The 16,432-nt window shown below is 36.6% G+C and overlaps 1 protein-coding gene across 1 annotated transcript in view; it reads left to right on the forward strand.

Annotated features, from left to right (window-relative positions):
* Positions 1-16,432, forward strand: part of STARD9 (StAR related lipid transfer domain containing 9) — a 110,220-nt gene that overhangs the window by 56,993 nt on the left and 36,795 nt on the right. The window contains exons 16-21 of the mRNA XM_088145527.1: positions 569-748; positions 5,622-5,673; positions 6,868-7,005; positions 8,991-9,073; positions 12,016-12,122; positions 12,456-12,500. Coding sequence (XP_088001653.1) covers positions 569-748; positions 5,622-5,673; positions 6,868-7,005; positions 8,991-9,073; positions 12,016-12,122; positions 12,456-12,500 — 605 coding nt within the window. The remainder of the gene's footprint in view (positions 1-568; positions 749-5,621; positions 5,674-6,867; positions 7,006-8,990; positions 9,074-12,015; positions 12,123-12,455; positions 12,501-16,432) is intronic.

The raw sequence follows: 16,432 nt of genomic DNA on the forward strand, positions 1-16,432 counted from the left end.
CATACTTTTATAAGCAAACCAAATTATAAATGTTTTAAAGTAACACAGTTACTTTATATCAGTGAAGGATATTAAGAATTAAATATTGTATATATTTCAGTTTTTTCCAAAAAGAAACTTTAAAATATATTGGAATTTTATGTTTCTAATCATGACATTCATTTTAGAAATGGAATAAGCAATTCAGTGCTATGTTCTATGTATTTTTTATTGTCAGATTTCTATCGTTAGTGTCCCTTTTAATGCAGTTTATGAAAAAATCACTGTGGTATTAAGGTCTCTGGTTTGGAATTCTGTCCATGAAGATGAGACATTCCACTTCTTGACCAGAAGAATCCAAATAATAGTTTTCATCTATTCGAGTACTGTGAATCAACCCTCTGAATTCGGGCCACAACTATCTAGTATCTTGGATAGAGCAATATGTCCTATTAATTAATAGAGTAGTTATTTCCCAACAACAGTTGGAGTAACATATAACCTTTATAATTTTGTCTTACTTGCATGAAAAAAAACACCTCCTTATGTTAAAACAAGCACTTTTTTTTTTCATTTATCATCACCAAAGATTGACCAGTTGACCAAAGACTGGACAAATAAATGGATTAACAGAAAAGCTATTATGGAAGAGTACAGTGTGGATATCAACAAGAAAAAAGCTGGAGTGACAATAGACTCCAGTTTACCTCATTTAATGGCCGTGGATGATGATATCCTTAGTACTGGAGTCGTACTGTATCATCTCAGGGTGAGATGAGATCTCTATATTTGGCTATTTCTTTGAAATGACGCAAGCCTTAATTATGAATTATGAATAGAAAATGTTGAATCGGCAGTATTTGCTTAATAATGTAATTTATAATAATTGAAAAGGTTTTGAAAAGGTTCAGAAGATAGAACTTCTAAATGTTCATATTCTAATTTAAATATTTCTGCTGCTATGTCTAATATATTATTTGGGCTTTATAGTAAAGTTTTGTAGGGGAAAACCTCAGATATTAAACATCTGAGTAGCATAATCAACAACATAGTAATAAAGACTAGCAGTAAATTTGGATAATTATCTGTATTCTTAAAATAGTAGGAGGATGTTCTATCTTTACCATGATAATCAGGCTTTATTGCATAATGGGGTTTAATATGTTTGCCTTTTGTTATTGTTATGATTTGCATTTTTATGTCACCCAAGTCCATAATTATAATTGCGATTACTGTAGTTTTTTACTTTAAATCTATCAGTATGCTGAAAAAGAAAATACAATACCTATGTATGAAATATTTGTGTCTTTGGTAATAAATGTATACATTTTAAAGTTTTTAAAATTATTATTAACTGTTCATATGTATGCTCAAAGTACGCAAATAGCTGTAGTCTTAGATGGTAAAACACAAAGGAAAATGGATAGATTAAAAAGAAATGCATTTTAAGAATCAGCATTTATACCCCAAAAGAAATAGAACGTCCAACTTGTTAATCACTTGCCTAAGAGAAATATCACTTATAAGGAAGTTGTAATATAAATTATAACATCTGTGCATGTTATCTGTGCATATAACATATGGCATGTTCGTTTTTAAAGTATTTAAAATATGTTGATCTTATTTTTTATTTATGTATCTAAAGCAACATTGTATTTAGAATTCACAGGTTATGCTTTGTATAAAATTTTCGGCTGAGTTTATATAACCCAGTACTTTTCTTAAAACGTTCCAATTTAGGCTCCTTTCCGATTAATCATTAAGTACAGGAGCTTAACCTTGGCTTGAGGTTACCTCAATGACTATTCATTAAGGTTAGGTTTCCATCCTCCTTTATCTTCTTTCTGAGGCCAGTTTTCTGAGCTGTTGTGAAAGCGGTGTTGTCAGTCTTCTGGCAACACAGGCCTTGCTACACATACAGGGTGTGGCACTTTCGTTGCAGCTGTGGTGGCGATGGGTCAGGGGCTGGGATCTGCCCAATTCCTACTGTCCTCTTCTGGCCGGCTGGGCTGTGGGAGTAGGGCAGGCTGTCCACCCCGAGAGGTTTGCCTTTTCTTCTGCAGGTGGATATGTGACTGACAGGCAGATATTTTAGCAAGGAGTGTTTGCTTCTGATAGCTCCTGTGAACCGTGGACAGCAAAACTGTCCTGCTGAGCAACCTGCCTGTCAGCCCCCACCCACCCTGTGGATCACCTCCAGCTCCATGGGGCATGGTCATGGCCTGGGTTGGGGGTTTCCAGTAAAGTAGGAGGGGAGAGGCTCTCCTGCTTTATTGGAGAGGCTCTCAGTCCCAGATCCATGGGGCTGGAATGATGAGCTGCTCTAGCCATCTGTCAAAATGCGTGCCTTCTTTCATCCTCTCCCCACATTAGGGAGAATGATTGTTGGATGTTTTCCCTGCCAGCAAGGAAATCTACCCATCGCTACACCTTAACCTGCCCTGCGGTAAACGTTTAGGACAATGCCACTCATGAACCACGTTAACGAAGCAGAATAGGCATACTTGATGTCACTTTGGGGACTGGAGACCATTGCAGAGATGATAGAATGTCCATCCTTATTATTGGTATTTCAGCACAATTACAGTATTTTGAGATAATTATGGGGGAATGTACGAAATTAAGGAATTTGTGTATATGTGCACTAATACATCATATTCTCTTGTTTTTTCTAAACTAACATCCATTGCTTAAAATACGCATCTTGTTTAATTTCAGATGGCAAAAAATATTTCAGACAATTTGCCTGATGAGCTTTTTTCATCTTAAAGTTTTGGTGCATGCAGGATTTCGCAATTGACGCAAATGCCGTACTTACTCAGCCGAATTATTTTCCCTCAGTGTTCAGTTAGAACAAAAACCTGGACTCTTTTCACAAGCCTGTTCAGGAGTTTGCCAAGATTACGAAGAATGTCTGTTGTGGCAGAGCAATAGCTCTGACGCAGTGGAACAGCTGGCTGGATGTTTGGGGATTTTGCAATCCTACTACATCAGATTTAGGAAGACTGCAGCAGAAAGATTTTTTAAAAATAATTATTTTAAATGTGTATATGCCGGTCTTCATAACAAAGCAAAACAGGTCTTTTTTCCCCATGTTAATTAATTTACAGTACTTGAAAGAGGCTGAGGATATTTTTATATAGCAAGAAGCCTAGTTTGCAGTTTTTATCAACAGGACCCTTATTAAACCCTTTGAAGTCTCTTTCATTAACACTACACTAACAACTTTGTCCCCTCTTTCTTTGCTTCTAGATGCTGCTTTTTCTTTTCTTTATGCTTTGCCTTTTTAAAATTCAGGTATCTGTTATTTCATCTGAGGAACGAGAAGGTAAAATGTCGTTTTTCCTTTCCATAATCAAAATGCTGCTGTGCCATGGGTATGAGTGGCAAAGAAGATGCCTATATTCTTCTTGTTACCTATATTTTAACATGCCTATTTATGGATCTTTGGCTGATGGCAGCAGTCGCTGTAAAATTAGAAATATAGAATTACATTGTAATGAACTCTCTTGAGGGGAGAAAGGACCATTTGTGTTACTGAGGCACATGTTCTCTCTGTCTGATGGTACATATCTCAGTGACACAAATGTTTCTTCTTCTTACCAAATTAAAAATTGAATGGAAACTGGAAACTAGCTAGAGTTTGTACCTGCCTTCTTCCATCCTGCTGCTGGTGTCTGATGGCAGCAGGTAAGTGCGCAGAGCCTCAGGTCTTAATTGCTCCATGAGCAGTGAGATTCCTAGAAACACTTTTATGAGTAAATGAGTATTCTTGGTGTGCAAAAAATTCCATTTGGGAAAATCTTTGTTTATGTTTCACTTAGGTTGGCTCCTTTTCTTATTGTTGTCATCCATTTTGCTCTAATTGGAATGATGCCTCCCCAGAACATTCAGATGGGGTAGTCGAACCAGTAAATATAAACAAGAACTACTTCTTACTGAACATTTAAAAAAACAAAACAAAACACTTCCATAGCCTTCCCTGCTAGAGGAGTACATTGAAGGCTGTGAAACTAGACCTTCAGATAAGTTCCAGAAAAATATTTCACAGTAAAACCCTCCACGTAATTAATGCTGATCCTACCTGAGACCATAGAGCTTTTCTCTAATTTCATATAAAAAGTTGACATTGGAATTGGTGATGCGTCCTCCGTGATGTTCAATGGCAGTAGGCTAGCTTAGGGAGCACAGGGCTGGCAGCATGGCACGTAGCTCTGTCCTTCGTCAGAAGGTGAAGGGCTGGGGGCTCCGAAGGAAACAGCTGTCATTGCTCCCCAGTCACACCCCAAAATCTGTGCCGAGGCAGCTAGCTATCAGTTGCAGGATCAAGCTTGCCCTTCTAAAACTCACTTATCACATTTTGTGTGCATATTACTCTATTAGGCAAGAACAGAATAAATTTTATTTCATACATTATATTTGTTAATTTCCCTAGGCAAGAAATACTTTCCACTTTTATCTAGAAGTAAATCTGTTTAGTTGCATCTACAGAAATGAAATAATTGTGGATAAAGGCTACAGTCTGTCATTTGACTTGTTTTACATATTCCATTAAATAAAGGTTACTTTGTATGCCAGATTATAGTCCAACATTATTTTTTTGATTTAGGATTGTAATTTTTTTAAACATGTTTTAGAAGACATTTTACATGTCAAATGACATTTTCCTCTTTTGGGTTAAAATAATCTTATACAGGGGGCAGGTAATAGCTAAGGTAGTACAGTTGCACCTCAGAATTGTATATAATTTGGGAATCATGTAATCCATTATATTTACAGTAGCATGTAATGTTATCTACTTGAAAATGTATGCTTTGGTTTTTCATTTTACTTGGGGCATCTCTTTCATATTTATTTAGATAATAGAACTCTAAAGTGAAGTGTGCCAATATTACTACTGTAATGTTTTCTTTCTCCTTAGGTAAAGTAATACATCCTATAAAGTTTCTTTCTTTAAACGTGTTTGAACATCGCTTTCATAAGGAATATCAAAAGTGTTGGGATAATTAGGTAGACTTTTACATTTTATACATGAACAGCTCATAGATTATCAATGGAATATTTGTACATCTCTCCTTTACAATTGGGAATTCAGAACATACCTTAAAAAGTCAGAGTATACACACAAAGCTAAAATGTTGCACATAAACATGAATAGTAATTCATATTTTTTAGTTTGAGAGGAACAGGTTAATTCCTAGAAACAGATAGGAAATGTGCCTTGTTTACACCCTAACCAAAGATGTAGGTCTTTGGAAAACTGGCATTTGGCAATAGTTCAAGAATTGAAAAAGAGAAAATTTATTATTAAAAATGGAGCTAAGCTGTATGTCTGGTAAATAGATATGACACATAAGTAGTCCATTTGTGGAAAAATCAGGAAAATGGGTTATGTTTGTAATATTACCGAAACATAGAAAAGGTGTTTCAAATAATTTCATGTTAAAGTTTCTGATTGAATACAGACTAGCTTATGTTGTATATAATGCAAAATCTGTAAAATTTGGGTGCATGCCGTCTAGAGTTATTGCTGTCAAAGAAAATCCCTTATTCAGGTAAAAGTTGTTAAAGCAAGTAATTGCTGTGTGCTAATATTGAGAATGAAACTAACTTAATTTAGTGTGATTGTCTCAATTTTTTAGGAAGGAACAACCAAAATTGGAAGAAGTGATTCAAACCAGGAGCAAGATATTGGTAAGAATTATGAGTTTACAGGCTTAAGATCCCCCTAATTAAAAGCTTCATTATGGGTTCATTTATTGGGAATACGTGTACATAAAGTTGCCAAGAAAACTGCTTGTACATGTTCATGAAGTCACCAGGAGTTGAGCTTAATTTAGAGGAGATTTGACTGATTTTTTACAGTGACCAACATTAAGTTCATAAAATGATGTACATTTCCATAGGATATTATATTCCATTCCACATGTAATTAAAATAACATTATAAATTGGATAATTTATGTTATAATGTACTATAATTGGTAATAAATTATACTTCAGTGCAATCAGCTACAAAAGAAGATCATTCTGTCAAAAAATGGTTATGCTAGGTATTGTGAGGAAGGTAAATCCTGTGTGGTAAAGAACCATTCTTTAAGTATGTTTATTGTATTGAGATTGGGCCAGTTTTGATGGAGTAAATTTTAATGGTTGAACAAAATTTTGAACACTGGTATGTGTAAACATCCAGGTATTCCCTTCAGCCCATATACACACCCTCACATGCATAGACCACACACACTGCTCCTCATCTCTCGTCTACCCATATGTGTACACATACCTGGGAAGAAGGAAGTATGAGGCACCATCATTTTCTCCAGCAACCTGCTTTTATTAGTGATTTTATTAAAATTAATGATTTTAAGGTTAGTCACTGAGAGGAAGATGGAAAGATGCCCTCAGAAGAAAGGGCATAGACACTGTTCACCTCCAAGCGGTTACTTGGAAAGTAATGGTAAACCTAGCAGTCAGCTGTGAACTGGCAGTCTTCTACTGCATTAGAATGGGTTGTGGAAGAAGGGAGAAGCAAAAAGGTGTCTTCTTTCCTCTAGGAACCAATGCAGATTACTGGCTTCCTCTGAAATAACTTTCGGCAAGCAGTCTGATCCAACCAGCCAACATATTAACCAGAGTAGCTGGTTTGTGAGCACCAGATTGCTGGTTTTCCACTAGTTATAGTAACAGCAAAGTAGCAGTCCATTTCCTGCTACTCAGCTGTTCATACTGGTTAACTAGTGGGGAAAGTAACCAGGGCTCCCTGCAAGCTATCCATCCATGTCTTCATTATTTTAGGCATTGTATAAATTATTATTACTAATCATAAACATATCAATTCTTACTAGTTTTTCTAGATACACTGAAGTTTTGAAATCCATATACTTTGTAGTGTTGCAGGGTCAGTGGATTGAAAGGGACCATTGTACTGTAGACAATCGGCATGGGATTGTGACTCTGCGGCCTCTTCAGGGAGCACGTTGTGTTGTAAATGGTCACGAAGTAACTGATTCTGTTCGTTTATCACAAGGTAAGTAATATACTGTTTTTTAAAACAACTTTATTGCCATGAGCCACATCATGGTGATATGGTAAAATGACTCAAGAATAATTGTATTCTTGTAGTAGGATCATAAAGTGCTTTCAAACATTCAGTACCTTAATCATAACCATGCTTGCTTACTTCTGAACCAGTGCTCGTAGGACTGCAAATAATTTCTAGTTACAGAAAGTATGAATGCAGTAATTGTCATAATTCATTTTATTTAAAAGAAAATAAGGTTGAGATGTATTTGTATTATCTAAGGACATATTCCATTCAAATATATCATTGATCCATGATGATCATTAGTTTTATTTCCACTGTGCATAGTTTTGTCTTGAAGATCTTGATGAAAGAGTGCAACAGAATGTCTTTGAGTTCAGAATTTGATGTTCACAGAATTTGTAGTGCAAAGATTCATACCTAAAGATGAAATCAGATATAGAACTAATAGTAGCTACTGACAGTTCTATCCTCCACAGGTTTATCTAGTCCCTTTAAACCCCCTTTAAAATCATCTAAATCGGTGACCATCATACACATTTTTCTTCCTCTTTCATAATATTGGAACTCATGAGTCACCCATGAAATTTTTTAGCAGTATAATCAGGACAAACAAAAGAAAGTAATCCTGCACATAACACATAATCTATGGAATTAACTTTATAAGATGTTAATGAGTGCATTTCTATATCGACTTTCAAGCATTTGCAGCACTGTTCCCCCTTACTATGGGGGTGTTCTGTGGGGATGACTATTTACCCCAGCTAATTATTTCATGAACATCAGAAAGATTTAACTCCCTACCTTCTGTGCTAACAGAGGGGAGATAGAACACTATTTACTATAATTTGTATGCCGTTCCAATCCAATTCTGGAGACTCTGAGTGACTTCCAAAATAATGCAAAAATTACTATAAAATTACAATGAAACAACAACAAGACAAAAAACAGCCTCAAGAAACTACTGAAAGCATGCAGGCCCATACAGGAAGGTTTCCCTTATCACAAATCAACTCCTAAGGTTCTCTAGAGTAACCAGGCTTTGTGACTTTCTGAAAAAACAGAGGGATAGGAGTCAGTCTAGTCTCACAAGGAATGCTGTTCCGGAAAAGGAGGCAATGACTGAGAAGACTTGTCTCCTTGGTCCCTGGAGATGACATTCCTTAACAGAAGGAACCTGGAGAGTGCACATCCGTCACGATCTTATTGAGCAGGCAGAAGAAGTCAGAGGAAGAAGCCACTGGGAGAAGGCAGTCCCATAGAGATTCAAGTCCTAGGTGGTGTAGAGCATTAAAAATGGCATCCCGCACCTTGAATTGCACCTGGGAAGGAAGTGGTATATCAGTACTCAGTAACATACCTACAGTGTCCCTGTCACCTGGGGGATATTGAGTCTGTTACCTAAGTTTTAATGCACTGCCCTTTTTACATAGGTTGGTATGCAGATTTAATAATCCTCCTATTGTTAAACTGCTCTGGCCAGGCTGATGATTTTGCCTTCTGGGTGATGTGTCTCCTCAGATGTCAAATTAATTTCCCATACTGTGGTGAAAATTGATTGGCATTTAATGTTCATTCATGTGTCTTTGTAACTTATTTTATTGTTCCTTTATTTTACTTTATCTTTCCTGATTGTTTTAGTTCCTTGTATTGCTTTCTTTTTGGAATTTGTATTTTTCCATTATTTGGTCTCTGTAAAGAAAGTCATGCAAATATTTATAGGATGATGGTGATCTAAAGTTTGGGGAAGGTTAAGGAAAATAAATAAATATCGGTTTTAACCCATTTTAATCCCCTGAGTAGAGCAGGAAAGAAATATAAACATGTTGTTCAGTTGTTTCTGGCTCTTTGTGACTGGTGGACATGAGTTCTTCAAGATTATTTGTACTGTGAATATGCATAAAAATAATTTCACAAAAGTTTAACTATCCTTATTTTCTAATTTTGTTTTTTTCTTCCCTCCTTCTTAGGAGCTGTAGTTATTCTGGGCAAAGCTCACAAATTTAGATTCAACCATCCTGCTGAAGCTGCCCTTTTAAGGCAGAGGCGTTCGGTAAGTTTAGAGTGCATTATATATATATTTTTCTTTCCCAATTGCTAAATAGGGGAAAACATTTTTAATGTTGTATATCTGTTAGCCAGTAAAGTTAAGTGTTTCCAAAAGGCATTGAAAAGAAAAAAGAAAAAGCTATGATATATGATTCATTTGAGAATTCACAGAATCTTTTATGATGGTTCTTCATTGTGGTCTTAGTGTCTTATACACATTGGTTATGCACCTCTGCAAAGCTATTCAAAATTTTGTAGAACTTGCAGAATTTTTTGCAGGTGTCAACACATATATACTACACGTGACTAGGTGTGGCTCTCTCTCTAAACATATCTTCCCAACAGCTGTCACTGTCTTCTTGGATTGACCACTGAGCTTTGTGGTATCAACTTTGCCGTATCCCAATCATTTGGCATATATTTCTTGGGATAACTCATGATACTGTGATGCAGATACGCATGATTCTCCTTGTATATTCTTCTCTTCCCCAGCATAAACATGCCTAAGAATTATCTTTTTTTTTTTTTCAAATAGTTTCATAATCAGCAATTTCCTATGACATTATTTTTCATCCCTGTGGCATTTCTGCTCTTCAGGATGCCTCTGAAGCAGTTTTCCACCTTTTTCATTGTCAAGAGTTAGATTTAGAACATCCTCTGATGTTCCTCATCCCAAGAACACTGCAACTATCATTACCATGGAGATTTGCAGATCTCTCAGAAGGAGATGGCTGTGTCTTTGATACCTCTTTGGTCCAGTGGTTTTTTTCATCTGTTTTGTTACCCAGTGCTTACGTTGGTGGCCAAGTATCTAGCTGTTCTTCCAAAGGTCTCCATTCCTAAAATTAGCAGGGTTTTTTTTGAATAGTATAATATCTTTGTCTGGAAGTTCAGCAACCATCTCAGGTTATGGAAGAGCCTGTTTGCCAGCTAGTGCAAAGTTCTTCCTCCAGTCCTAAGTCCCATGCTTCCAGTCATGCTGAAAACAATGAAAGACTCCTAAGCTAAAGTGGCCATTGTGCCATGAACTTCTCATCATTTGGAGAATCTCTGTAAGATAAAAGAAGGCTGCCAATTCTTATTTCAACATCTACCACTAGTTTCTTTATAGTGGAAATGTCTCAGGTTCCTACCATCAGCATTATTTTACATACAAGGACATTTCAAAATATATTTCCCATCCATTCAGAAACTTTAATATAATGCCATATCCTATATAAAAATAAATAAATATTTCCTAGATGAGTACTTTTTTCTCTCCCTTTTTTTCACCAGGCTTGCATTGGCAGCCAAAGCTAGATCAGGGATCTCTCTTTTTATGAAGATGGCTTATTTAGTACTAAAACTATCAATAAGTATATTGTCAGGTTCCAGAAGTTGCAGGTTGATGGTACACAAATCGGATCTCTAGTAGCCTTACTTTATACCCTCTTGCAACCAGCTATGGTGTTGCTTCCATCTTAAATAGAGAACACCAGTTTTCAAATGGAGAATTCATACCACAATGTATGAAGAGGCAGTCAGTGGATATTGCTACTGTCTCTTCATTCTGCACAACAGAGCCTTAGGAACCAGGCTCAGAGCTCCATGCGGTGTCTTTGACCTATGGTGACCTTCTATTGAGGGACTACTTGCCTGGTTTTCAGATTACATACACCTCTATAACTAATGATCTGTCAGTTTGGTGTATTGTTTCCCCAGGTTATCACACTGAATTCTAGACCTACCCCATGCCTAGTTGCCCAGTTTGTTTTAGGGTACTTCTGGAATTACAGAAAGGGGTGATTACATGTGTATCTCTAGAGGACTGTACTCCTGCCTCTTATTCAAGATACTTTACCTTTCCCAAAAAGGATGACAGACTCAGATCTAAATTGGATCTTTGTCACTTTAACTGCTTGTTAAAGCTTTCCTGTTTCAAGATGACCTTGATCATTTCTGTTCATCCTGTCCTACGCGAAGAATGTCTTTTGATACTTTCATATATCCATTCTGCTCTATCACCACTCTTTCCTTCACTTTATAACTGATGGTTGTATTTCACCATTTGGTTTCTTAATAACCTCTAGAGTTTTTCCTAATTGCATTGCATCAGTGTAACATACATTTGCCTGAAAGGAATATATTATTACTCCATCTGGATGACTGCCTCTTTAGTTGGGCCATCCCATACCAAGCTTTCTCATAGATATCTCAGATGTTTTTCCTTTTACATGACTTGGGAGTTCAGATCAATTCTGGGAAGTCTTTCCTCATTCCTACATGGATTATCCCATTCATAAGGGAAAAAATAGATGCTTCTAGGATTGCCACCTTCCTTCTGCTGCCCAGCTAAATATAATTCATGGTTTCACACCCAGGTTCATCTGTGCAATGAGACTAAAGGCCTGAATTGCCCTTACCTGCTCGACCATATTGTAGCGGTGGACTTGGTTATTCTTCAGAGGAGCCCTTTACTGGCATAATACCTGTGCACTGTCTCCCAGGTTCAGGTGTCAGATGGCACAGTCTCACTCTTGTATCTGGTGGCTAGTTATAAACACTCTCCTTGAGGATATAGCTTTCATATTTCTCTCACCATTGATGCTTCCATTTCATTGTAAACACTCCTATAGTTTTCTGGTACCCAAGGGAATACATATGGGACAAAGTCTACCCTGCTTCTTTTGCAAATATGGCACTGGTATATCACACAGTTACTCTGGTAACCTATATGCCAGAGTTTAGAACATTCAGGTCATAGTCTGTCATCATTGCATAACACTTTGATTCATGGCTAATCCTACAATATGAAGGTGAAATTAGATCTATGTTTGAGCTATTCAGATACTGGGCTCCAGGGAATAGGGACTATATTCCACAATAAAACTCGGCAAGAATGCGGATCGCAAATAGATTAATCCCTCTGTGGTTTTGATTTTCTTCCATATCATTTGTTTTTGACAGATCTGTGAAACTTCTTCTGTAGTGAATTGTAGATCTCTTGAATGGCTAGATCTGGATGGAGATTTTCCTTCCCTTTCCTGTAGCTTTTATCCAGCTGAAGCAGAAAGGTAGGTTAAAAAGGATTTAACTAAACAAAGGTGCCATTTTTCTAGATTCTGTATTTCTTTAAGGTGACAAAGTTAGGATTAATTTCTTTTTACAATATACATGAGCCAGTATTAGAATTAAGTCTTCCACTGTTCTATGGTATTGAATTAACCAAGCATTTTATTTATTTCATTTTTATTTCAATATTTATATAAATAATATTTTTTTCATTTTGAGAGAACTTGAAAATGTGTGAGGATGTGGAACATGCCTATTAGATCTATGCCAACAGAAAATCAAATAATTATGTATTACAATTATATGCAGTGAAAATATATTGTTTGTTTTCACAGTATACATTCTACAGCTGGCAATGAATGCAAGTCTTCTAAAAAGAGGTAAGGAGATAAGCTGGCCTATAGCTAAAATCAGTTGATTGGGTGATGAAATTGCTGAAGGATTGCAAACTAGGATTTTGTGTAATTTGTGTATCTGTGAATTATATACCTAAAAATAGCATCATAATTATCCTCAATTAATTATATTGCCAATTAGGGGCATTATCTGTTTTCTAAATAACATTACACATAACTTAATAATTTATTGTAAGAGTGAGAATCAGAATTTCCTGTTTATGGAAGTGGATTCATGCACCCTCATCAATATATGGATTTTCTGGTCTCCCAACTCTATAGTCATTGGAGATGCTGAGAAGAAAGATCAGAACAGAGTAAAACCGAGTGGTTTGGGTAAATTTAGCTTTTGTTAGTTAATTAGATTTGTATTCCACCTTAAATCTAGGAGCTCAAGACAGTATATACAATACTCTGTTTCTGTTTTTCTCCTCACAAAAATCCTGTGAGGCAAGTTGGATTAAAAGATAGTCACAGGCCCAAAGTGATCTAGTAGGCTGAGGGTAGAGTGGAACTTAACTCCGCCCCCCCGTCCTTGCCCATTGGTTCAACTTTTATAATATACCAGCTTCTAGATAGCAGTCTAGAAACTTCAGGTATTCAATGGTATGTATAGATATTAAATAACTAATACTCCTTGAGTGTGATAGTATTGGGCAATATTTGCCCATCTCCAACATTGCCATTTTGAGGAAGATTCAGAAAAAAGTTGGGGCTTGTTTGAATTTTGGAAGAAGCAACTTTGGGGGTGGGGTTGCCTCCAGAGGGCTTAGTAGTTCATCTAATGTGTTGACCTTACTGAAAGAGGTAGGGTGGACATTTGTGGCCTTTTTTGTGAGGGGGTATTTGGAGAATAAAGGTGAGAATTGACTTTAATTTGTGGGGGGAGCCTCAGCAGTAAGATCATTGGCCAGTGGAATGCAAATGAGATGCTGAACTGTAGACTGTAGATTGCCTGCCGTTGATACAGAGTAGTAGTTTAGATGGTTGTTGGGCTTCATTGATTATTTTCTGTAACTGGGGGATCTAAAATAGTTGTCTCTATTGCTGTTTATTTATAATGCAACTTTCACAGCTGCCTGCTCATATAAGAGTCTGGAGGAGAAATTTTGTTATTGTCGTTGTCCAGGGAACCTTGTCCATCACTGATTTTCTTACTGAAGTATCAGGAATAAGTTTAAAAGGGATTCCAGTATTTTTTGGAATATTATCTGCAGTCTGTCTGCAAAACTTTTAAATTCTAGGGCTTTAATATGCAATCCAGTGACATAAATCCACGTATGCAGAGAATACCATGAAGAAAGCCATGGAGATATGAGTATCAAGCTGACCATGGCTATCCAAAAAAGCTAAAAAGAGTGAAATCTGGTTAGTATTTGGAAGATCATTAGAAATGCCCAGGATTGCAAGTTAGACTGGGAGCTTGAAAAAAAATTCCAGACATTACCAAGAAAACGTTGTGAACATGTCAATGTAGTCACAAGGAATAGAGTTTCACTTGGGGAAGTCTTTAATTTACCAATTTTAGCATGAAGAAAATTGTTTTTTACACCTGTCTAGAGGCACTAATCAATTTTCTTCTTCACACAAGGTTTTTGAAATGCATATTGGCCAGCAACCTATTAAATAAAAATAAACAAAATTAAATAGAACATTATGCATTTTCTTGCCTTTCATCATTCTGGGTGGCATTAGTTTATGTGATTGATTGGGGAAGAGAAAAAATCCTTTACTTTTTATAAGAGCTCCCCAACAAGGAGTTACTGATAGGCTGCCACTGCAGCCTGAACCTTGCTTAAATACTCTAGGCTGTGCGGATGCCGGAGAACCTGTAAGACACATCCCTTCAGTCCCTCTCTTAAAAATAAAAGTAAATAAACTGGAAGGTATTTGGATTTACTTTCTCAAAACCCAGGTGAGAACGTTATGAACTATCCTTAGAACATAACAGAGTAGCTTAAGAGCTTTGACATTTTAGAGTTAGGAAAATGACATATTCCATTGTCAAACAGTGCAGCCAAATGTCAAGGTATAAAAAGTATATATTAGAAAAAGAGAAAAGAAAAAAGAAGAAAAGACCACTGCAATCACCACGCAGCCCATTTAATTTTGAGCTAAGCTCAGAACCAGACTGGTGTGCTCTTAATTTTAGGTGACCCGTCCTCTGATGTCAGCCCCAATGAATGATCTGGCCACCAAATATGCACCATCCCCCCCCCCCATGTTCTTCAGGGTCAACTCCACATATAGGGCTTTTCCTGGTACAAGATTGTGCATAACTGACCATCTGTCTCCAAGAAGGAGATGCAGCACACGTGGCTCACAAGCTAAGCTGATGACAAGCCCTGTGTATTAAGAGTAGTCCAAGCAGCAGATGTAATATTTAAATAATGAAGCCAAAGAAATACAATCATTTGAAAACCAGTTCCCTGTGTCAGTAGATTATTACCAGCTGCACCTCAGTCCTTGCTGTGTGAGATTATCCATCCCGATACTGCCCCAGTAGGAACATCCACAGCAAAAGCTGGGGGTTATCCATGTATTGATGGCATCTATATATCAGTGACAAAACTGCAGAAAGAAGCATAAAGTATTATGCCATGTTTAAATATTCAAGATACGCATGCTCCAACCGCTAGATTTAAATGATTACATTGTCTTTTCATAAACTTCAGTTGAGATGGGTTTGTACGAAGACGTGTGTATTTCTAACTGCTTCTGTGTCTGCAAAATGTCGGTTTCATTTGTGTGTGTGAGTGTGTGTGCACACACAATTTAGAAAAGCTTTAACTATTATTAATATTTGTATGTATTTGCATTCTTACACTACAGTGTAGCCTCTCTGCTCCATTTAATGAGTTCTGGACCTTTATTTCAGCTGCACTGTTTCACAGAAGTTAATTGTAGAACTGTTAAGTTAAATTTAATAACTGCCCCTGCATAATTGCTACCGCTGGGTCTTGTGCTTGGTGTATGATGTGGTTTTGAAAACCGATTCTTAATTGGATGGATATTCTAGGGAGGAGATGTATTGAATAGGAATGCAAATTGCTGGACGAGCTTAATATATTGCAACTCAGATTCTAAGAGCTCCAATATCCAGCTTTCAATTATTTGAGAGAATATTGAACAGATTTATGATCTTTCCATATCCTTATTGTTTAAATACAAAAACTGAGTAACATGTACTTTACTACAAGAGCAAGAAAAAAATTTTCTGATAAAGCTTTTTCTTTAAAGAAAGCTATGGTTTTAAGGGACTATTTTTTTTTGCTCATACTTTGTTTTTGTGGCTCAGTATTTGACTGCAGCAAAGCCCTTGGTTTCATTGACTCGGCGGTTGCTGCCATAGCTACTAAAAACTGCATTATGCTGTAGAAGCCGCCAGATTCTGCATCAGCCTTCAAGGTGTTTTGTGAAGAGAGGAAGGAGTTATACAATAGGATTGCAGGAACCTGATGACAAAACATCGCAGAGAAAATAGGATTCTGTTGAAGGTTTATTTAGTGTGCTTGCTGTAAAATCAATATATAGAAACAGAAGAACCCAGCTCTTTCTACAATCCTGAAAATATTCTCAGTAATTAGATATATCTGATTTTTAAAGGTCAGTTGAATTTTTAAAATTTGCATTGTTACTTTTTCTTAATATGAATAGCAATGTTGTAATAATGCTGTCATGCTTCTTTAGTTGATGAGGAATATGTGTTAATATTCCAGAAGGGCATTCTGTATTCCACATGCTTTAGTTGGTGTGGGTTCTGCATTTTGGATTCTAAAACCAGAAGCAGAACAGAGTCTTCTGTATATCTTTCAGGTAGATTACTCATCTCTTCCAGGAGGTTGATATTAACGATGTTTGAATTTGAAAGCAGGGGAACCTGAGCAGTAAGGGACATTTTGGAGGGCTTGAAATGC

The sequence above is a fragment of the Python bivittatus genome, unplaced genomic scaffold (genome assembly GCF_059951505.1).
Source record: "Python bivittatus isolate LINGU-HERP-01145 unplaced genomic scaffold, Pbiv_v1 ctg000480_np1212, whole genome shotgun sequence".
NCBI classification, from domain to species: Eukaryota; Metazoa; Chordata; class Lepidosauria; order Squamata; family Pythonidae; genus Python; species Python bivittatus.